Source organism: Protopterus annectens, chromosome 5.part0 (assembly GCF_019279795.1).
Source record: "Protopterus annectens isolate FY-2018-M chromosome 5.part0, PAN1.0, whole genome shotgun sequence".
NCBI classification, from domain to species: domain Eukaryota; kingdom Metazoa; phylum Chordata; order Ceratodontiformes; family Protopteridae; genus Protopterus; species Protopterus annectens.
Window position 1 is genome coordinate 1,302,921,631 of NC_056735.1, and position 24,135 is coordinate 1,302,945,765.

Below are 24,135 nucleotides of genomic sequence, written 5' to 3' on the forward strand. Positions count from 1 at the left end.
ACATATAATAGGATATTATTCTTTACTTCATATCACTTATCACCATCAAAATCACCACAACATGGCATACTGATTCCAGTTAGGCTGGCAGATGACTTTTTCTTTTATAATAAGTGTCTTGCACCATGAAATGTCATAACTGCCAGAATCAAAGGAAGTGACCATAGTGGAACTGTGGTCTTGCATGTCTGATATTCTTGGCAAAAAGCTGTGAGTCCCTCTTGACCCATACTACCATATAATGGGTACTGGAAATTGAATGAAAAAAAGAAAGTGTGATGCTACAAATGTTACATTACAGACTCCAAGTCATACCTTTTTTTGTGGCACACTTTTCATACCACGTGGGTAACGTGTGATGCTTTCCATGTACTCCTCTGCCTTGTTCCAGTCCTCCTGCCATTTCTTCACACTGTACTGTGGCTCACAGTTGGTGATTCTTTCCAGGATGGTATGATTCTCTTTAACCACTCTAAGTAGTTCTTGCTGCCGTTTTTCTTTATTCAGACTAATTTCAAAAGAAATAGACAAATAAGACTGCAGAAATAGATTTTAAGTTAATGATAGTACTCCGTGAAATGTATGCATTTTTCCTGTCCTTTAGACTTATGAATCACGTACAGTGGCTAAGCTGTTTCTCTGTTTACAAGGAATACTGAACAGTGACCTTCACAGGTTATGCTACAATTGGATCATGGTTGGCCGCACAGGTTGCACAACTGATAAATGATATGCATGAATATCAGTCACAAAGTATTGCTGAATGTCACGTGTAAATGGGTGTCTGAAAAGATGCTTCAGCTGGTGGTCACATTTTTAATACAGGTGGTGAATTTCACTAGGAATGGGAAAGGCATGAAACTGTCTTTCTAAAAAGGGGTGAATGTTAGCTAAAATGTGTGGTCTGTAAGTTAGAGGGGGTAAAATACAAACTGTTACTTGTGATTTTTCACCATCATCAACCATGGTATATACACAATGCTTCAAATGAAATAACAGCTTTCGTTTAAACTCTTTCCTGCTGCCCAAAAAAATACAACATGTTTAAAACCAAAAACTAGTGCAAATTTACAGAGCTCAGAAAACATACTTTTGTTACCCATCTTAGATATCAGGTTAACTGTCTCCCTACTGAAATGTCAGCACTTGAAATGCCAAGTGCTGACACGTAAAAAAAAAAAAAACTGTAGGATAAAAGCAAAACTCAAACATTGCACTTCTCATAAACTTCTTTTTTGAAGGAGGGTAAACTTCACTCCTGATGAAGGGACAAAATGAAATACACCAGTGTCACAAGCCACACAACCCATTTCTCAAGAATTCAACAAGATAGTAAAATAAATAAAGAATTTTATATTAAGGTTAAGTGCATTTGTCCAAAAAGTCAGGACATCTGTTTTTACAAGACATCACAGGTTTAAATAATTTAGTAATCACGTGACTAAAAAAGTACCAAGTAAGTGCACCTGCCCACTAAAATAAAACTTATAGAATTGTTTATAGTATAAATAAAACATTTCTTAAGTTAATTATAAAAGAGACATTTTAATAGGAAAAAAAGTTTTTGTCTTTGTTAACATCCCATCATTCCAAGGAACTTAATAATTAAAAACAGTAATTGTTTATAAAAGTATACAAAACACACATGATACAGTAGAAGTTCCACATTTGTTGAAGTTCACAATTTGGCAGCTTTTAATTTTAACATACTAATAATAAATATGGTGTCATTGAACCCAGGAAATTGATCAATATTAAACTGCAACTACCAAATAAATCCTCTGTACTTTCATTTCAGTTCCCATGGGCCTCCCCTGGGTTGGGCGGGAATGTGCTCAAGAACAAGTACTGTTTACAGTGCAGAGCGTGTCTAAAAAGTGCATTATCGTTATTTTTGTTTTCTGTATTGTAATTGTATTTGTAAATGCACTTGACAATGGTTCTCTCCATTTTACCCACATAAAAATAGTGACAGTAATCACAGAAACTTAAATAGGCCACTCTTTTTGTGTCACGTGTATTTTCCATTAAATATTACTTCATTTTTTTAATATGTTAAGCTTCAATTTTGGCCCTATAAAGATGAACTTACACTGCCTACAATGGCCACATTTCACCAATACTATTCTATTCTATTGTTTGTGCTACCAGTTGTTTTTGGTACCTGTAATTCTAATTTTTCATTTATATTTACATGCCTCTCAAATGTAAAATCTGGTCCATCACCAATGTTTTTAGGTCTCCATCAAAGGAACTCAAATTTTTCCAATTCTCTTTCATGATACTTTTTATACTGTTGGTGTTAGACTCATACTTGAGTACCATTGTTCTACTAAAGTTGCAACTGTTAACAGGTGCCTTTTTGTAATTAACAGAACTGTTAATAACTGGTAGGTCACCCCCCACCAAATTGATTTACACTTGTTCCTCCAGCCTTTCAGGATTTTATCCCTTAGTGTTGACAGAAGTTGTTAGGAGTATTCCCTCCTTAAAAGATACCTATCAAAAATGTAATCTAATTTTTAATGATGTGTCATCTGAAATTTTCCTTGCAAGCCTCACCATCTGGTCTTTAACCAAACCTTTCTTTTGCCAGATAGGGTGGTAACTTTGAAATTGCAGATATGATTTAGAGAGGTTAGGCTTTCTGTAAATAGTTGAAACAAACAAATCTCTTTCAATGTTCCTGCTGTTGGTTATAGCTAGGTAGTTAATTTTTACATAAGACATATTGTGAGGAATTTCAAAACAGAAATAGGCCCTTAGTGTCCCTTCACAGCAATTCCAAAAGATAAAAATATCACCCAAAAATCTTAGATATACATTAAAATATTTGGAAAAATACATATTGCTGTTCCCAGTACCACATAATTAGATTGGCATATATGGGGACATATGCTGCCACCATAGCCACGCCACTCTTTTGTTTAAAAAGTTCTCATTCAAATGCATAAAACCGTCATCCAAGGCATTTTCCATAAGTGAAAAACATTAACATACATGCTCAAAATAAAATCATATGTTAGAAGAACCTTTATGAAACCTTTTCAGACCTTCTACATGTGGGATGGCAAAAAGCAAATCCATTACATCTAAGATAAAGATTCCGTCAGTTGAAAATGCTTAATGATTTAAATTAATTAAAAAGTCCCAGGAGTCTTTCACCATATATGGGCAGTTATCATAGAATACCTTCAGTCTTCTGTCAAGGTAAATTGCCAGAGGCTGTGTTTTAGATCCCTCTGCAGACACAATCAGATGAAAGGGGCGGAGGTGGGTCATTTATATTTTTTATGCACTTTAGGCATACCAAATATTGAAGGTAACACAGTATTAAATACCTATAGATAACTGGGGTAATAGCACTTTGCAACATCATTACAGTTAATAAACTATCAGTTTTGTAATAAGCAACTTTAATCTCATTCCTAGCCGCCCTACAGTACTAGTTAATCTGATTCCTAGCCTCCCTACGATAATGGCTAACTTGATTCCTAGCCTCCGTACAGTACTGGTTAATCTCATTCCTAGCCTCCCTACAGTACTGGTTAATCTCATTCCTAGCCTCTCTACAGTATTGGTTAATCTCATTCCTAGCCCCCCTACAGTAATGGTTAATCTGATTCCTAGCCTCCCTACAGTACTGGTTAATCTGATTCCTAGCCTCCCTACAGTGCTGGTTAATCTCATTTCTAGCTTCCCTACAGTATTGGTTAATATGATTCCTAGTCTCCCTACACTGCTGGTTAATCTGATTCCTAGCCTCCCTACAGTATTGGTTAATTTGATTCCTAGCCTAAGTACAGTACTGCTTAATCTGATTCTAGCCTCCCTACAGAACTGGTTAATCTCATTCCTAGCTTCCCTACAGTACTGGTTAACTTGATTCCTAGCCTCCCTACAGTACTTAGCCTCTCTACAGTACTGGCTAACCTGATTCCTAGCCTCCCTACAATACTGGTTAACCTGATGCCTAGACTCCCTACAGTACTGTTTAATCTGTTTCCTAGCCTCCCTACATTACTGGTTACTGTTACTTCTCAAGATTATTTTGGTACGACACACTATTCATGTAGTATGTACCTTTATTCAGTGAAAACACTGAAACAGTTCTGCTATGCCATTTGTTTACTGCATACAGCGTTGACATCTAGTTTAACAAATGAAAGGTAATACATCAAATGTACTTCAGCTTAGAATAATCAAAGTCTCTCATACAAAAGAAAAAGTCCCAATCTTTATAGTGTCTTTTTTGCCTGCATCAGCAGTTTTGGAAATTTGCCAGAATAATATGTCTTTCCTCTCAAGCTGGTCTGCTGACAGTTTGTTTTGCATATCTTAAACATTCTGTTCCTGAAGAATAATTCATTTCATCCTTGGCCTATCTTGCATATCATATTGACAAGACACAGCTGCATACAAAAGTTCATCTTGACCTGCTTGTAGATAATAAATTTCACAAGCTGCACAGTTTATAATAGATAACATATTTTACTTCTGATTCTTATTAACAATGAATGCCAAGCTGTATGTTTTTGCCAAGTCAGTTAACTGTGTGCACTATACACACTGAAATGCAGAACATTTATTTTACATTTTTAGAAAAAAATCCACTGAAATCCATTTTAACCTGTTACTCTCACAATTCCCTCTTTTCATTTAAAAAAAGTGGAGAATGACTGTTCATTTTCAACTTCAGTTGTACGGATTGAAACCTTTCCCAGTTTACCTAGGTCAACCATCATGATTTATTGGATTCTATAAGTTTTCCACAAATAGCAACTTAGGTAGCAATTCCAGATAGTTAATATGACTATAATGCCTAACACTACTAATACAGGATGTATCAACCAATTTAACAGGTTTTTCCCTGATTCTGACCAACCAGTAAAGATATCCCATCAATTGTGAGCAGTGTCTTTTTTGGTCTTTTCAGCCAAACTAAATAGTTTATCTTTTGCAATGATGCTCAATGCCTCATAATTAAGAATACTTTTACAATAATATAACCTTTCCACATAATTGGTATTAATCTAATTTCAACTGTTTCAGACTTGGCATTTGCCGTGAGTCTACAAATAAACACAAAACATGAAGTCACTTAATAACTTTCAACTGATCTCTATGAACAAGAATCATTTTGCTTTTTTTCTTTCCTCTAACTTTGTACACTAGAGGTCCTAACTGAGCAATTATTTCAAAAGGTCCTTGCCAATTACTATCCCATAGACCATCCATCTGGAATGTCTTGATTAATACCTGTGTCCCAGAGGGAAGGTTTTCTTCTGGCATAACAGGATCCTTTGACCGTAATTTGAATGCTTGCATTTCTGATAGGATTTGACACAATTCAGAAATATCTTTTAACCATTGTTGATGCTGTGCAATTTCTAATGATGGTCTGTTTGTACTAACAGCAGGATCGAATGGCAGTTGTACAGGCATTTCCCTGCATGTCATGACTTCAAAAGATGAGATCCCTGTTTTACTGTGTGGAGTTGCTCTGACACCCAGCAGGATTCCAGGCAAATGTTTTACCCAATTTATGCCTTTTTCCAAGCAGACTTTCTTAAGGCATTCCTTAAGAGTCCTGTTCATTCTTTCAACAATCCCATTAGACTGAGGATGGTAAGGAACATGAAATTGTGGCTGGATACCAAGCAAATCACACAAAGCTTTCTTCAGTTTACTGACAACTTGTGGCCCGTTATTGGATTCAATAACTCGTGGCCATCACCAATGACAAAAAATGTTTTTCCATAAGGCTTCTGCTGTAGCCTTAGCCATCATTGTTTTTATATGAACTGCTTCTTCCCATTTTGAAAAAACATCAACTACCACTAGAAGATACCTGTACCCGCCGTTAGCTGGAGGTAATGAACCACCAAAGTCAATTTGGATGACATACCAAAGTCCATCCGCTGGAGTTACCCTTAGTAACTGTGTTTTTTCAATTGAACATTAACCTACAAACATATTAAGCATTAGGCATGCACTAAATCACAGATTTTCTTTAATTGTGGATGCCAGTATTTGTTTTTTACAATGGGCCATAACTTTTGTGTACCCAAATGTCCCAATACCCGATTATTAAATTTCACTAACTGCGTGCGTGTTGGTATGGTATATAAGGAAGACTAGGACTGTTTCAAAACATTTTGCACAATATTGCCCTGGACTTTCTCCTACAAGAGTACATTCTTCTAACTCTTCCTGTAGTCCAAACTTAGTTTGGATCTGCAACAAATCATGCTGCAAATTCTGAGCTGAAAATGTCTGTATGGCATGTACTGCAGTGGTTTTATCTGGTACACCAGAAAGGTGTTCTGTAGGATACAATTGCATTCCTTCCTTGGCTGCCTTTTTTGCCATCTGATCTGCATAGTTATTCAACTGAAAAATTTCATTTGTAGCTTTTTGATGAGCTTATACCTTTAAGATTTATTTTATTTTATTTAATTTTTTATTTTATTTTACATTTGTTGACCGGGCTAGTCTAGCTGGATACATGCCCATTTTCAGTAGAGGCCCAGGGAGAAAAGCTCCACAAAAGGACAACAGATATTATGCTTGTTATACAAAATAATAAAATGTACAAGTAATTACATTGTTAGGAAAAAAGAAATATATATGTAAAAATATATATATATATATATGTATATATATATATATATATATATATATATATATAATTTTTTTTTCTCTCTCTCATTATTAGTAAAATTGGAAAAACAACAGAGCTAAAGAAAGTTAGTTAAGATTAGACAGTGTGGAAGATGGAAAAGGAGAAAAAAAGTTTAATCAGGGTTAGTACAAGGGCAGAGCCATTGGGAATTTAGCTAGATTATAAGATGCTTCCTGAAAGTATTTAATGAGGTCATTGCAGTAATTTCCCTAGGAAGTTTGTTCCAGACAGGTGCAATACAGTTGGCAAATAAACTATTCCCAGCTTTGTTGTTGGATTTGAAGGAGTCTGCTAGAAGCTTGGTGGCAGAGCGTAAGGAAGAGATGTTTTTATAAGGTGTAATAAGAGAGCTAAGTATAGTAGCATTTGAAGGCTGATAGAAGATTTTGTGGGTGATGGTTAATTGCTTAAGTAGAATCTGATTATGAAGTTTGAGCCAGCCTAGTTGTTTAAGATTAGAGCAATGATGGATGCAAAAGGGGGTTCCTGTTGCAAATCTGGCTATATTATTGTATGCTGTTGCTAGTTTATTGTAATTAGCTTTAGATAAGTTTGAAAAGATAGGTGAGGCATACAGAAGAGTGGAGAGTAGGTGTGTTTGTTCTATAGTGCTTCTGGCTAAGATTGTGAGGTAGGGTTTAAGCCTATAGAGTGATCCAAGTTTTCTATTGACTGACTTGATGGTTAAGTTGATATGGGAATCAAAGTTAAGATTGTGGTCAATTGTGACCCCAAGGAGTTTGGTAGTGGGTTCTGGGGATATTACAGTCCCATTATTAGAAGTTATGTTAAATGTAAAAGAAGATGATTTTTGTGTAGGTGTAAAAAGTAATAATTTAGTCATTTTGGGGTTCAGTAAGAGGGAATATTGATGAAACCAGTTTTCGGCTGCTGTGAAGACTTTTTGTGTAGTAACTTGAAGCTCAGTTGGGGAGGAAGCTGAACATATCAGTGTAGAGTCATCGGCATATTGAATACAGATGGAGTATGGAATGGACTGATGTAGGTTGTTGATAAAGATGGAAAAAATGAGAGGTCCGTGTATTGTGCCTTGTGGTACTCCTATTTTGATTGGAAGAAGAGAAGATAAGTGATTTTCCCAAAGTACTGCTTGTTGTCTATTATCCAAGTAGGAATAAAACCACTGGATAGTCTGAGAGTCTAAGTTAAATGATTGCAGGATGTTTGGTAAGAGAGGATGGTTAACCATATCAAAGGCCTTTGAGAGGTCTAAATATAGAGCTGAGGAAAGTAAGTTGTTGTTCCGATTTTTATTAATATTGTCAGTGAATGACAATAGAGCAGTGGTGGTACTGTGATGAGGTCTAAAGCCATGTTGGCAGTCTGCTAGAAGATTGTTTTGGAGGAGATGATCAAGTAATTGCCTATGAACACATTTTTCCATGATTTTAGCTAGTGGAGAAAGAAGAGCTATGGGACGGAAGTTAGAGAGCTTGTTCGAGTTACCACCCTTATGAAGTGGAATGATGTGAGAGACCTTCCAGAGGGTAGGAATAGTTTCTTCAGTTATAGTTCGATTTATTAAAATGGAGACAGGAAAGGCTAGTGCTTTGGCACCTATTTATAGGTACTCAGCTGGGATGAGGTCAGCTGAGGGGGTGCATGGTTTAAGTTTGGTAAGTAAGGTATATATGAGGTCTGTCAAGATAGGCTGTAATTTGAAAGAGGGGGTTTATCATTAAGGAAGTGAGGTACTTGAGTGGATTTTGGAGATAAAGTTGATGCCAGGGTAGTGACAGTGTCTAAAAAAAATGAGTTGAAATTGTCAGCAATTTGTTTGGGTGCAGTTTGAGTGAGGTTAGAGGGAGTTGGTGTTTTGGAATGGCCAGGGTGAAGAAGTTTGTTGATACCCGCCCAGAATTTTTGAGGATTTTGACGTTGAGAGCGTTGGAATTCCCAATAGTAATTTTTTTTTATCTTGGAATATTAGTTTCTTTGCTTCGTTTCTAAGTTGTTTAAAGATTATGTGGTCAGCTGGGTTTTTGGTAGATCTCCATTTGTTCCAAATCCTATTTCTAAGTAGCATTTTTTGTTTGGTTTCTTTAGATAACCAGGGAGCAGTCTTAGCTTTGGTTTTTATTAGTCTTTTGGGGGCATGGAAGTTGAGAATTTGGAGGAATTTGTTGTTGAAGTATGAAACAGCCTCATCAAGAGGTAAATATTCTAGGAGACCAATTACAAGCTTTGCGTTCTAGTTGGAAGTTGGCTTGTTTGAAATTTGTTTTGTTCCTGGTAGTTCTGAGTTGTATATTATTGGCTATAGGGCTCTTTAGTCTGTCGATGAAAGTGATTAAATGGTCACTAATATTATCCGGTAGTGTTCCTGTGGTATAGGTCATGGGGTTGCAATTAACTAGTATCCAGTCCAGGATGCTCTGTTTAGAGCTGGTTTTGTCTATTCTTGTAGGGACGGTAATCAGTTGATGAAAGCCATAGAGATTTATATGTGAAGAGAGTATTTGGGAAATACAAGAATTCCAGTCAATATTAAAGTCTCCTAGTAGTATAGTTTCTTGAGGGAAGGAGGTTGAGAGCCAGCTAAGAAGGTTTTCAAGGGTGTTAATATTATTTCCTGGTGGGATGTAACAGCAAATGATATAGATGGACTTATTTGTATTCATTTGTAATTTGGTTATTAAGATTTCACTATTGCATAGTGAGGGAGGTTTGGTATCTAGTAGGGTAACCAGTAGTTCAGTTTTGTAAAGTACTGCTACCCCTCCACCCTTTTTGATATTACGGTCAAGTCTAATGATATTATATCCTGGTGGTATTATGTCAATGTCTTTGGTGTCTGCCTTTAGCCAGGTTTCAGTTAGGCAAAGGATATCAAAGGAGTATAAGGCAAGGAGGGCATGGAGTTGAGTTGTTTTATTATTCAGGCTACGAATATTAAGGTGGGCTATCTGAAGAGAAATGGGGCTGGAGGGAAGACTAGAATAAGTTGCTTGTTTAATTGAGGGGATAGTAGGGTAATAGGTATTTGGGCCTGTATTGGGGTGAATGTTGCCATAAATGAATAAAGGTTGTTGGTGACTATAGGTATGTTTGCAAAGTTTGGAAAGTAATGGCAAAGGCTTCACAAGTTGAAAAAACTTGATATGTGTTGCTCTGTGGTATTGAGGTTTAAGGTATGGAGAAGATGAGGTAATGTTGCAGTGAGATAGTGGGGTGTATTCATAATGGGTGTTAGTTTGTTTTGCTATTAGATGGGATAGAGTAAGCTTTCTATTTTTCATAGAAGGTAAGGGAGTAGGAAATGAGAAGAGTATTTAGGAGTAGGATGGAGTAGAGAAGGATGTTATATTTGGAAATGCTTGGGTTATACATAGTAAGTGAAGGTGTGGTCAAGGAAACAGGAATAGGATGGCCAGGGAATAGGGAAATAGGGTAAAGCTAATTAATCTTGTTATCTTATAGGTTGATGTAGCACTGGGCTCGGGTGTGGAGATAGAGCGGTAATAGTGTGGAGCTAATTAAGTCTGAGATGTTATTGGTGGAAATAGAAGTGGGATGGGTTATACACGTATAAGTGTAGGGCCACTGGGGGTGGTCGGGAATTGGGGGTAGGGTAGGGAAGCGGAGTGAGCCCGCAGGGCGAACGGAGCGGGTAGAGCAAGGAAAGGTAAGTTGCACATAAAATAATCAGTTAGCTTGATTGTGAGGTAGGTCAGAGAGACCTGGAGGGAAGTTAGAGTGTAGAGACTGAGCTAATACAATAATGGATTCCTGAGCATTACCACAAAAAGGGATAAATGAAGGGAGGGCAGGAGGGTCAAAAACATATATTATACATACAACTACAGGAAGATATAAGCAGAGAGATGGAGGTATATATTCCCTTCTAGGTCTAGCTTTACTAGGTGAGGAAAAACAGAGCTAGGGAGAAAGCCTCAGGATGGGACAAGGTAGCACTACGTGGGGTAAGTACTAGAAACTGTATAGTAAGTTTCACCGAGGTTGCTTCTCTTAAGGGTGGGAATACCAAATTGGAAGGAAAGCAGACTTATGCTGCCATCTAGTGGCCTTAGGATGTAATTACTACCTAAGATATCAAGCTGATGAAAACGGGCAAGGGTAACAAGGTAGCGGAGATGAAAGGGAAGTAAGGGTTATGTTAAGCTGCTGGCGGACACAAGGCAGAGCCCTATCCTCACAACTAAATGTCCCCAGAATTGGTACAGACAGTAAATACTGATTAGATAGTAGCACTAGTAGGAACATACATGTAGCAATTCTTATTCAAGATGCTGTACAGGGTTCCATGGAGAAACCAGTATTCCACTCTACTGGTGGCAGTTCAATGGAGGGCAGTCAGCTGGGAAGGTAACCACAACAGGAGAGGACTAGCACACCCTACAGTAGGCAAGATGTATCAATTCTTATTCAAGATGCTGTACAGGGTTCCATGGAGAAACCAGTATTACGCTCTACTGGTGGCAGTTCAATGGAGGGCAGTCCGCTGGGCAGGTAACCACAACAGGAGAGGACTAGTACACCCTACAGTAGGCAAGCTATGGGCAAGCCAGCAGTGTGCAGGACGGGCAGTTAACCTGGGGAGTAGGTATTTAAAAAAGATACTGTAGCAACCTACAAGGTATTTAAAAAAGATACTGTAGCAACCTACAAGGGACTGACTATGAACCAAATTCCAAATAGTCTGTAACACAGAAGCATGCTTGAGTGGTTTGCCCATATTATCAACAAACCCTCTCTTTGCCCATGTAGACATATGCAGCTCCAGAGAATTAACTACATATGCACTGTCTGAAAAAAATATTGACAGGTAGAAAATGCTGTAACATAAAGAACTGCTTCCAGTTCAGCTCACTGAGCAGACATGTGTTCCGGTAACTGAATCAGAGTTGGCTGTCCCATAGAAGGATTTTCTGGTACTACTGCAAATCCAGTCCGATATTGTCCATTGTCCCAAAATCGAGCGCCGTCAACAAAGATGGATGGCCTGTCTTCCTGAAAATCAGTAGACAGAATGGGCTTTTCTGGATTTGAAATGTGCATAATGCATTTGTGTCATTTTCCTTCATATCCCATGAAGTTAGATAAGTAATGCTTATCTCCTGCCTTTATTGTAACTTGCTTGACACTAAATAATGCCAACCATTTCGCAAACACTGCTTGACTGACGTCATAAATCAGTTTATTTAGTTGAGTCTCATTTACCAAAGCCTGTATGGCATAATGTGGTGTCTGTACTATAATGTCTATGGAAAAAGCTGTTAGGTATTCAGTTTGTTTTAAACCCCAGTAAATGGCCAAAAGTCACTGAATGCATGGGTGATATCCCCTCTCAACATGTGGCATCTTTCTACTGAAAAATGTAATGGGGTGTAAAGTCTTTTCTCTTCTAGAATCAGAGCCCTGGGGCCACTCCTGTAGAAGCACAACAGAGAGTGTGATGGGTCCAGCTGCTGCCTGTAACACAAAGGGATGTGTTAAACTTGGAGCTACTAATTCTGTAGCCTTGGCCAATGCTGCCTTTAAATCAGAAAAATACATATTTTCCTTTGTTCCCCACTCCAGAAAGGGTAATTCTTTCTGGCTAGAAGGCATGTCATACAGAGGAACTGCCATGTTGGCATAATCCTCTATGAATTCCCGATTATAATTCATAATGCCTAGAAATTTGTGCAAATCAAGAATGGTAACCGGTTTATCCATTTGCAAAATTCCCTGCACCCTCACCGAACAAGGAGTACACCCAGGAAGGATGTAAAATAGTACCTAGAAATTTTACTTCAGATGACATGAATTGTACCTTTTTCGCCTTTAACCTTAAACCCTGCCTCCTGCAATGTCTGAAGGACCTGTGTCACTTTAGCTAAATGCTGTTCTTTTGTTTCAGACTGTATTAGAATGTCATCAATGTAGTGCAGAACAGAATCATCAGATTCTCGACCTTGTAGCATTCATCCAACTATATGATGCAGAGCTGTTTGCTGCTGATAATTAGGATTTACTGGACCCTTAGGAACAAAGTCAGAAGGAACAGTTGTATCCTGTGTGCTAACAATATTACCTTGTACATTGACACTAGGTGTCACATCATCCCTTTGCTGTACTGGGAATACTGACTGTTGAGTGTTTGTGGTATATAGGGGTTGTTGCTGTAGTCCTCTATTACCCTCTGTCACATATTGTTGTGAAGTGTACTGCTGTGTTTGTACTTCTGGCTGCATTACCTGTTGCTGTCGTGGCACACATGGCTTATCAACATTTTTTTTATGGTAAGAAACCTACCCTTTGCCTTTTATTCCTGGTGACATCTGCGATAATATTTACAATCATTTTTAGTATGACCTACCTGTTTATAGGAATAACAAATAGGCTGTCTCTTTTGAGGACCCTCTGTAGATTGAATAACTTGAGAAGCTAACTGAGTGGCTGGGGGAGCTGAAGCTGCTCGTTGTTGCCCCTGTATAACTTGCCCTTGACATGATTTTCCTACTACCTGCTGTGGGACTTGCTGTCTCTGATTAATCCACCTCCCACGCCCCCTTCCCCTTACTTCATTAACAGTGGGTGCAGAACGGGGAGTGTAAATCTTTTGCTTATGAATAGCATTATCTTTACATACAATACGTGCTCTCAGCAATTTATTATTTATTTATTTTTATTTTACATTTGTTGACCGGGCTAGTCTAACTGGATATATGTCCATTTTCACTAGAGGCCTGGGGAGAAAAGCTCCAAGCATAGGCAGTGACATATCATATATTACATGCAAATAGCAAACAGAATATAAAGTTTTTTTTGGCCTTGTTTACAGATGTACAGACATTATAATTTATATCCAGTACAGTGAAGGATAGCATATTTAGAGTAAGAATACCCTTATAGAGTACTAAGAAGGAAATCTTGTTAAATACTAGTTAGAGGTTATGTTACTGGTTAACCCAGGTAAACGTAATAGAACAACAGAGCAGGGAAGTCTAGGGAGAGTGAGATGGGGATTGAGATATTAGGGTTAGAGCAGGGACATAGCCAGTGTGTATTAAGGTATTCTTTAAGGTATTTTTTGAAAAGCAGTGTGGAAGAAAGAGATTTATCTCTTTATATTTTGCATTTTATTTTTACATAAATATATTTATGCCATTTATCTACTAACTCTGTGAGTGTATTTGAAGATTTCTCATAAATAAGTTTGATATCCCCTGGGACACATTTCAAATGGTCTAAAAAGGAGCGCATAACAGCTTTTTGAAACTTGCCATTTTTCAAATCTTTTTCATCACTGCCATTAACAAGCATATATGCCAGCTGGTAATGTACAGCCTGTTCTTCCAAGGAATTGCAGACTGTCATTTGAAACTGATCTAAAAGTGTTGGTGTGAGAGATTGCCCCCTAATGTATGCTAACAATACTGCTGTCATTTTTAGGTGTTTGTACTGGATACTGCTTTTGCTGAATATAAGCCATAAAATGCTGAGTGATAAAATTCCAGAAACAACACTCAAGTGTATCATTCCATACAGTGCCTACAGTTTTAAGAACCCAAGCTTTAAATGTAATCATGTTATTAAAAATACCCTTCTGTTCATCCCACTTAGGGAGAGTTTCTAACATCCTAGACTGATGAAAAACCTGCTGATGCTATGATAGGACTGGTAACAGCAGATGTTCTTCGTGTTTCACTGTTGCAATCATCACACTTAGGTTATCTGCCTGCAGGTAGCTCTCAGTCGGCCTGAATACCAGAGTCTTGGGATTTCTGTGTCGGATGCTGTCGCTTCTTCCATGACGTCAGGTCGTCAGGGGTATAAAACATGCAGCCGATGCCATTATATCAGCTTTTCGTGCCGAGTGGAGCCCAAAGAAGCAGTTCGCAAGTGCCGGTTGGTCACCTCCTGAAATTTTTGTTTTCCGAGTTTCAGACCTGAAGTCTTCTAAAAGATAAGTACCCCATTGGGGATCCTTTTTTCTTGTTCGAACCGATGTCAGAAAAAAATTAATAATTGTCTTGCCCGTGGACACCAAATACCTCACAGAGATTTTCATTCTTACTGCATCACCTGTTTAGGCCCAGACCACGACGTTCCTCAGTGTCGGTTTTGTGCCCTGTTCAACGCCCAAACTATTCATCGTCAGGCTATTTTTGTTGCTAAATTCTTTCGCTCTCATTCTCCATATTCTGAAATGGCTTCGATAAGCCATCCGACTACCAATCTTCTGAAAAAACGTAAGGATAAAGACAGAGACAGACAGCATAATAATAGTAATAATAATAATAATAATAATAATAATAGCATAGGTCCAAAACTGCCGACAATGCTTCTGTTAAGCTAGTCGCCAGTCCGCCGGTACTCAGTGAGGCACTTTTGCAGCCCCCGATACCCGCTTCTACAGATTCGCAGGCCTCTACTGAGACCCATTCGGAGTCCGGTATGCCACGAGATGCTTCTTCGACTATGGAACCTGCGCATGTCTCTACCTTGGATGGGTCCGGAGCCATTGTGCAGGCACCAGCTTCTGAGTGTGTATTCAGGCCTTCTGATGTTCATATTAAACTACTTTGTTTCAAACCAAAAATACCGAATTTCTCAGGCCCAGAGTTCGCACTATGCCTAAGAAACTGACAACCAAAGTGCATTCTCAGGGCCCCATGCCACAGAAACAAATGCTTAGAATGGCTGAAGACCTTATTACCTTAATTAAGGGAAGCCAGCCTTCCCCCTCTAAAAGACCAAGAACTGATTTTCCTTCTGATTCTTCAGATCATGAGTCCAATGACTCTGACCCTTCTGATTACCAGGACATACCTTTATCTACCTATGAGGATTCTGATGCAGAGGATTCCATTCTCTCTACTTCCCCACCAGAGGATTTTTCTTTCAGTGAAACCCTGCATACCCTCAGACAGCATTTCTGCTGGGAGTGCCAGGACTACCCACAGTCCAAAAAGAGTCTCAGGGAATTTTTAAGCTTGCCTTAGCACAGGCATCTAGCTATCCCTCCTATTCTGGAAATTGTAGACAATGTTTTCATGGAATGCAGTCTTACCCCTGATACTTTGCCACCAGCTCCCAGGAAATCTGACAGGTACTACAGAGTAGCGGACTTTCACAAATTCCTATTTAGGAATCCTACTGCAGATCCAGAGACCATTTCCCAGGGGCCTAAAGGCATTAAGGCTACTACAGCCAAAAACCCTACACCTTCAGATAGGGATTCTAGGACTTCGGACAGATGGAGTAAGAAGGTATAGACCTCTGCTACTTTTGCCATCAGGGATTTAAATTGCCAGTTTCACATGTTAAAGTATCAGCAACATATTATGGAACTAATTAAACAAAAAAAAAAGATGTTGATTCCTGATTGCGCAGAACATAAAGATTTACAAGAGTTAATGCATTCTGTTAACCAAGTTGGAAAACATACTTTGCAATGTGGTTTTGATGCCTTAGAAGCATCTTGCAGGGCTGCTGTCACTGGGTCTGTTCTTAGAAGGCATGCTTGGCTTAAGGAACAATTCTTGCCAGACTATGTCAAAGCAAAATTACTAGATGCATCATTAAACCAAGAACGTCTATTTGGCACTAAAGCAGAAGAAGTCCTCAAAAAGATGGAGGAAAAAGCTAAATCTATGCAAACTGTTAAAGATTTCCTACAGGTACAGCCACCTAGATTCAGTAGGCATTGGCCTTCTAAAAACTGGTCTTTCCCAGTCCCTCCCAGACCTTCTCAGTCCAAACCCAGGGGCAGTAGACCACCAAGACTACAGTCTCAGGGTATGCACAGATCTAAACAATGGAGTGCTCCCACCTCAAAATCACGGAGTAGTAAGCCACCATTCTATGGAAAAAGTTTACAATGATTTGTCCTTCACCCTTCCAAGCCTTGCCCAAGTACTTGCACCCTTAGGAGGAAAACTAGCCCTGCATGCAAAAAACTGGGAGTACATTACCCAGGACAGATGGGTCTTGAGCATTGTATCCCAGGGATACAGATTTTACTTCCACTCACTGCCAACTCCAAGCGGATGGCCAGACCTCCCCCCAAACCAGTGGGCAGAGGCCCAAAAGCAAGTACTTTCTCTTCTCAGTATCAAGGCTATTCAGCCTGTCCCAGCAGAGCAAAGAGAACAAGATTTTTACTCCAGACTGTTTCTGATACCCAGAAAAGAAAGATCTTGGTGCCCTATCCTGAATATGTCTATTCTCAACACCTTCCTGGTGGTTCCAATATTCAAAATGCTTACGCTCCAACAGCTGCTTCCTATGCTAGCCAAGGACTCCTGGCTAGCCACCCTAGACTTAAAAAAAACTTATCTGCACATCCCCATAAGGGAATCTTGCAGGAAATATCTACATTTCAGGGCAGGCTCTATGCACTATCAGTTCTCTGCACTTCCCTTTAGCTTATCTACTGTGCCCAGGGTATTCACAAAGTGCCTGTCACCAGCCATTGCATACTGCAGGCAGAGAAACATTCAAATTTATCCATACTTGGACGATTGCTTGATTCAGTTGGACAGTCAGGAACTGCTACTTCAGCACCTGACATTTGTAAAAAGACTCCTAACTTCTCTGGGGTACACCATCAACAAAAAAAAATCACATCTGGTACCCAACCAAAAAATTGTATTCCTGGGAACAAGCTTGAACACAACTTTCCAGATGGCATTCCTCACTCCAGAAAAAACAGATTTATTTGACAAACTACATCAATCTACTGGCCACTCAAACCCTGCTATGTGCAAGAAAAATACTGCAAACCCTAGGGTTCATGGCCTCTTGCATTCTACTAATTCCATATGCAAGACTGCATATGAGGAAACTTCAATGGTACTTAAAAAGTCTCTGGTGTCAACATTTTCAGGACCTGGAAACAATGATTCCTATCATACTTTGCCTAAGGACAGAGTTCCTTTGGTGGGCAGAGGCCTGCTACCACAACAAGGGACTCCCTTTCACTCAACCCCCCACCACCCAAACCCTAACAGATGCATCAGTCTATGCATGGGGAACTCACATGGCAGGAAAATGCATTCAAGGCAAATACAGCCCAAAACAAATGCACCTGCATATCAATCAGAAAGAAATGTTAGCTGTACAGAATGCACTGACAGCTTTCAAATACTTTATTCTTCCAGGGCAGCTATTGATAAAGACAGACAACACCACCATTATGTGGTCCATAAACAAGCGGGGGGAACCCATTCCTACATCACTCTGCAGGTTAGCCATGGCTCTGTGGAACACAGCCTTGAGCGATCAAGTGCACCTGCAAGCTCAATTCCTGCCAGGCAAACTAAATTCACTGGCAGAAGACTTAAACAGAAATCTAATGGACCCACACGAGTGGAAACTGGAACCCAAATCATTCAAGCTTCTGATCCACAGGTGGGGGCACCAGAGGTGGACCTCTTTGCTTCCCTGCAAAACTATCAGTTTAGCAAATATTGCACCAGAACTCCCCACAGCCAAGCATGGAAAGTGGATGCCCTGTCCTTTACATGGGAAAACCTCTCTAGCTATGCCTTTCCTCTTCTGTCCCTTTTCTCGAAGGTTCTACTAAAGATCAAACAGGACAAGCCAAGGATAATTCTGATTGCGCCAGACTGGCCATGTCAGCACTGGTACCTACTTTTGCACAGTCTGGCAGTAGTGCCACCATGGCATCTGCCTCAGATCCCTTCCCTGCTGTCCCAGCAGGAGGGTCAGATTTTGCATCCTCCACTGCAAACCCTGAACCTAGCAGCCTGGCTCATCCCCTGAACACTTCACCAGCAACCCTCAGTAAGCAGGTGCTGGATGTCATCCTTGAGGCAAGGAGGCCTAATACTAGGAAATCCTATTCAGAAAAGTGGAAAACATACTGTTCTTGGAGCCAGTCTCAGGGAATGGACACAACCGTGCCTAACTTACCTCAAATCCTAAATTACCTAACAGAACTGCTCCACAAAGGCCTATCCTTCTCTTCAATTAAGATTCATGCCTCTGCCATCTCAGCACATTGCAATACTGAGCCACCCCTCCTCTCTCACCCTCTGGTCAAACAGTTCCTGAGAGGAGCCAAAAATTTAATACCCCCCAGGAGAGCTCCTACTCCAGCCTGGGACCTTAACTTTGTACTGGAGAAGCTCACGCTTCCTCCCTTTGAACCTGCTACTACAGCAGAGTTAAAATTCCTTTCTTGGAAAACAGCCTTACTTCTAGCCATCACTTCAGCAAGAAGAGTGTCTGAACTGCAGGGCCTTATGGCTGTGGAACCCTTCATTATCTTCCATGCGGACAGGGTTTCCCTCAGGACTAACCCATCATTTATGCCCAAGGTGGTATCTAGTGTGGCTTTAAACCAATCCATTCATTTGCCAACCTTTTTTCCTAATCCTCAGAATAAAGGGGAAAGGATCCTGCACTCCCTGGATGTGCACAGGCAGCTTAGGTTCTACCTGGACAGCACTAAACCTTTCAGGAAAATCTGACCAGCTGCTAGTCAGCTTTGCTACAGGGACAGAGGGCAAGATAATTTCAAAGCAAACTATTTCTAAATGGATAGCACACTGCATCCATTTCTGCTACAAACACCATGGAAAACCTACCCCATGGGATCAGACCTCATTCCACTAGGGCTACCTCAACCTCTACAACATTTCCAAGGGGAGTCCCTACCAGGGACATACTAGAAGCTGCAACCTGGAGTTCTGTACACACCTTCACCAAGCATTACCACTTACCCATCTCTTCTAAATCCAGAGCTGGATTTGCCACAGCAGTCTTACAAGGCCTGCTAGCCAGCTCTAATGCTTCTTGACTGCCTCAACCCTTCTCAGCTTTGGGAATCAACCCAAGTGTGATGACTGCAACAGTGAAACACGAAGAACATAGTACAGTTGTGTACACTTACCATAAATGTAGATGTTTGAGTGTATTCACTGTTGCAGTCCTGGTTACCCTCCCTCCAGCCCCCTGACTTCTCTATACTTTCTACCTATCCTTTTTTTGGCCATGTCTTATAACAGTGGTAATTACATTTTACTGGAGGTGTTCCACTCCATGTAACTGCTTCCTATTTTGGGGGCTCCTGACATCTGGGGCAAGAAAAACTGATGTAATGGCATTGGCTGCATGTTTTATACCCCTGACGACCTGACATGGAAGAAGCGACAGCATCCAATGCAGAAATCCCAAGACTCTGATATTCAGGCCGACTGAGGGCTACCTGCAGGCAGATAACCCAAGTGTGATGACTGCAACAGTGAATACACTCGAACATCTACATTTATGGTAAGTGTACACAACCATACTTTTTTAGTGCTTTAGATTGATTTTTTTCAAACAAGGCTTGTAATCTTAAAATATCTTGATTAGTTAAGTCTGCTGCTGTAGCAGCCTCAGATTTCTGTGTCTCTAAATGAGCTCATAATATGTTAGTCTCCGCCCTTGCAACAATTGCATTATGCCATGTGTCAGCCAGTTGCTTGTCATATTTTTCTTGCAAATGAACAATTTTATTCATTAACCCTTCTATCATACCAATAGCTTTACTGCCTTGTTCAATAACAGTTTGTATAAAGGTCATAATTTCAGTCTGTGAGACTTTCAAAAACTGAGAAAATCCCTTTGTACATTCAGCAGTGTCAGCATGCATTTTACCAGATGCATTCCATTTACCACAGTAAGTCTGAAAGTGACCCATGAGGTCAAGATCTTGCTGGTTGCTAGCTTTAGCAATCCAATCTTTAAACTCCTGCAAATCAGACTGTAAAGTATAAACTTTGACATCTGCATCACCCTCTAATAAATATTTTGCAACAGAATATATAGAAACAGGAACCATTGTCTGTGCTTCAAGCATTACTTTATCCTGGTTGTGTTCCAGATTTTGTACAATACGTACAATACATTTATGACAAGGCATGCAAAAAACATTTAAATCATTGCAAATAACACATTTCTGTACATTCTGTGACACTTCTACCTTATGTACAGCTACATATGATTCAGACATATCAACAGTAAAAGATTTAGTGCACGTCTTGGCATTTTCATGAATTGCATTCCTTGTTAAAAGAAAAACAGAAGAAAATATTTACCACAAATGTTCAGGACAAGGTGGCCAGTCTTGACACAGAGATCGGTTGTGGGAGAATTCTCTGCTGTCTTTCACTAGATGCTGGTGAGACGAATTTTTGGCAGTAGAAAATCGAACTCCATTTATCACCAACTGTCTGAAGGAGAATTTCTGTACTTCCTTGTACTGCGCTGCAGTGTTTGTCCTCCAGTCAATGGACAAAGTTTTAGGAAGAGAAGAATCGATCCTAAAAAGGTCTGCGCTGGAATGTCATACTGTGAGAGGCACCTCTTCAGGTCACCCCCCCCAGTTATTTGCACTGAAGTGGTCTCGCCACTGTTAAGATTAAAGTGGTACTACACTATTCAGGTAGTCTGTACCTTTATTCAATGAAAACACTGAAACAGTTCAGCTGTTATGACATTAATTTACTGCATACAAAGTTGACATCTAAACAAATGAAAGGTAATACATTAAACATACTTCAGCTTAGAATAATCAAAGTCTCTCATACAAAAGAAAAAGTTACAATCTTTATAGTGTCTTTTCTGCCTGAATCAGCAATTTTGGAAATTTGCCAGAATAATATGTCTTTCCTCTCAAGCTGGTCTGCTGACAGTTTGTTTTGCATATCTTAAACATTCTGTTCCTGAAGAATAACTCATTTCATCCTTGGCCTATCTTGCGTATCATATTGACGAGACACAGCTGCATATAACAGTTTGTCTTGTCCTGCTTGTAGATAAATTTCACAAGCTGCACAGTTTATAAGAGACTTCTGATTCTTATTAACAATGAATGCCAAGTTATATGTTTTTGCCAAGTCAGTTAACTGCATGCACTATACACACTGAAATGCAGAACATTTATTTTACATTTTCAGAAACAAATCTACTGAAATCCATTTTAACCTGTTTGTTACTCTCACATTACTGAACAGTTGTAGCATTTTACATGAGTAGACTATGCTGCTTATGATTACCCAGCTCCCTCTCCTATCAGTCTTCATAATCCTGATGTCCTGGTTCCCTACTGAATCATAAATAACCTCTTTCATCCTTGGTTATGTTGTAACAGCAATCCTTCTTTTTGTGTATGCTAGTTGTAATATCCTTTTCACACAACCTTTAAAACAGGGTGACAACAGGATGGATGGGGGACAAAGGTAATGCTTCTAACAGGAGCACTGTATCCAGTGTTGTTCCTAGTATTGTTTTTCCTCTTTGTTCTTAAACCAGAAAGCTAAATTGAACTTCTTTGTAAATATTTTTTTGCTCAAGCAGGGTGTTAGCTATAAGAAGAAAACCAGCAAGAAAGAGAGGAAAAATAAACCATAAAGAAAAAAACCCCTCAGTTTGAGACCTTCACACGAGTTCAAAAATGCAGCATAGTCATAAAATCCAAGAAAATTTATTGTAATGCACTCCATCAAGCGCTTTCGTCCCTCTACACTTAATACTGGGACTTCATCAGAACAAACATGCAACTTCTACATAAACCTAATTAACTAATATTGTCAACTCATCAACTTTTAAAGATGTATGCTACTATAAAAACTTTGAAATAAGATTGTCATGTTACTTTTATATACCCAAAACAATTCCTGGTTCTGAAAGAGGAAGTAGGAATGAGGGCAATAATGGCGCTTCAGAATGCTGTGGTGATTTGGAAGGAGTTAACAGGGACAATTTGACATTCAAACAATGGATTCATGCTGAAATATGCTTCACTAACAATGAAACAAGCAAGAACAGGGAAGTGCCACAAACTTTTCAACACAAACTTTATGAACTAGAAAACAAGTTATTTATAGTCAGGGGCTTGCAAAGTGACAATTTATATTTAGGTGAAAGCATTAAGAACAAGCGTGTTCCAAAGGGAACTCACAAGTGTGAAGGTCTCAAACTGAGTTTTTTCTTGAGGGTGTTAACTATATCATTTTTTTCTAGCAGGTACAAATGTAAAATCTTTCTGAAACCGATTATAGTAAAAATCAGAAATCTCTAGATTACTGTAGTTAAAATATTCAAGCCATTACAAGAATAAATAATATTATTGTCATGCAAATCATGTCCAACATCACTTGCTTACTTGGTGGAAAGTTCATTAATGCCTGATGCAACAGCAGAAAACCCAGTCTGTCCAGGGGAAGCACAATTATCTATACAGATGTTAAAGTCATTGGTTGAGTAATCAGTCTGGAAAGGCTAGTTCCACCTTCATCCTCTGCCTCTCCCCTTCCTCATTTGATTGCTGTGCCCCATTGATACTGGCTGTCCTTCTATTGTCCATGTTGCTGTCTGCTATCTATCCTTGCAGAATGTCTTAAAAGGGGAAATTCTTCCAAGCCTAAAGGATCTGAAGACGTACCTTCTCCTCTGCTCCCATTATTTGAGCCCTGGTTGCTGTCTACAATGTTAGCAGCCACTTTAGAGCCGATCCCATTTGTTGTTTCACCAAATTTCTGCTTTGGAAAAGGTTATGTTGTGTCTAAATTATATTAATTTCTGTCATGCTGCATCTTGTTACAATTTTTATTTTTCACATTGTCTATCTGCTTTTTCATCACCTTAAAAACATGTTCCAGGCACTGAAATATGGCCTGTGACTTAAATAGGACACAGAACAATGGGTTAGCTAATAAACTAGAAACAAATTGAGCTAACAATTGGAGATACAGACACTTTGAGTCAAAGATAGGTGGTACTTTAATCATTTAGAGGTCCATTTGAGTATGTTTATGGAAAATAGCTGGTGCTGTCACATGGATTAAGACAACTGGAAAATATGTTGTCAACAATTGACAAACAGGTTGTGCTGTTGCATAGGACAAAACAGTTGACAACTTATTAGATACTAAGGGTCAAAGTTAGGTGGAGCTGTACATATTTACATGTTTGTATGAATACTAGACTGAAAAACAAGTGGTGCTATTGCTGAAACAAGTAGAGGCAGACAATGCTTAAAGTTTCAGAAGGGTTTTACTGTTAACAGACAGATGGAGCTCAGTTTGTTTCTAGTTTTTTTACCTATCCCATTGCTCTGTTTTGGCAGGCTTTTTTCTTAATTCTGATTGGTCAGAACTGCCTATTTATTGCAAACACAGAAGCAGCACTTGTTATTTTCTGATGTTCTAAATAATAAGGGAATGGAAGTGCTCAAAAATTCAGCTGTTCAGTGTGTTTTGTCTTGTGACTTTGTGGGACTCCTTTCTATTTCTACTGTTTTCAACCCCAAGAATTCTTCACACACACACACACACACACACACACACACACACACACACACACACACACACACACACACACACACGTATACAAGGTCCAAGACTGCACAATAGCGGGGAAAGGGTATATTTATAACTAATAAAAAGCAAAGTGCACTTAATAAAACC

At 39.2% G+C, this 24,135-nt stretch overlaps 1 protein-coding gene across 1 annotated transcript in view; it reads right to left on the reverse strand.

Annotated features, from left to right (window-relative positions):
- Positions 1 to 309: 309 nt before the first annotated feature.
- Positions 310 to 24,135, reverse strand: part of CFAP97D2 (CFAP97 domain containing 2) — a 250,828-nt gene continuing 227,002 nt past the window's right edge. Inside the window, exon 4 of the mRNA XM_044071994.1 lies at positions 310 to 508. Within this exon, the coding sequence (XP_043927929.1) occupies positions 310 to 508 (199 nt within the window). The remainder of the gene's footprint in view (positions 509 to 24,135) is intronic.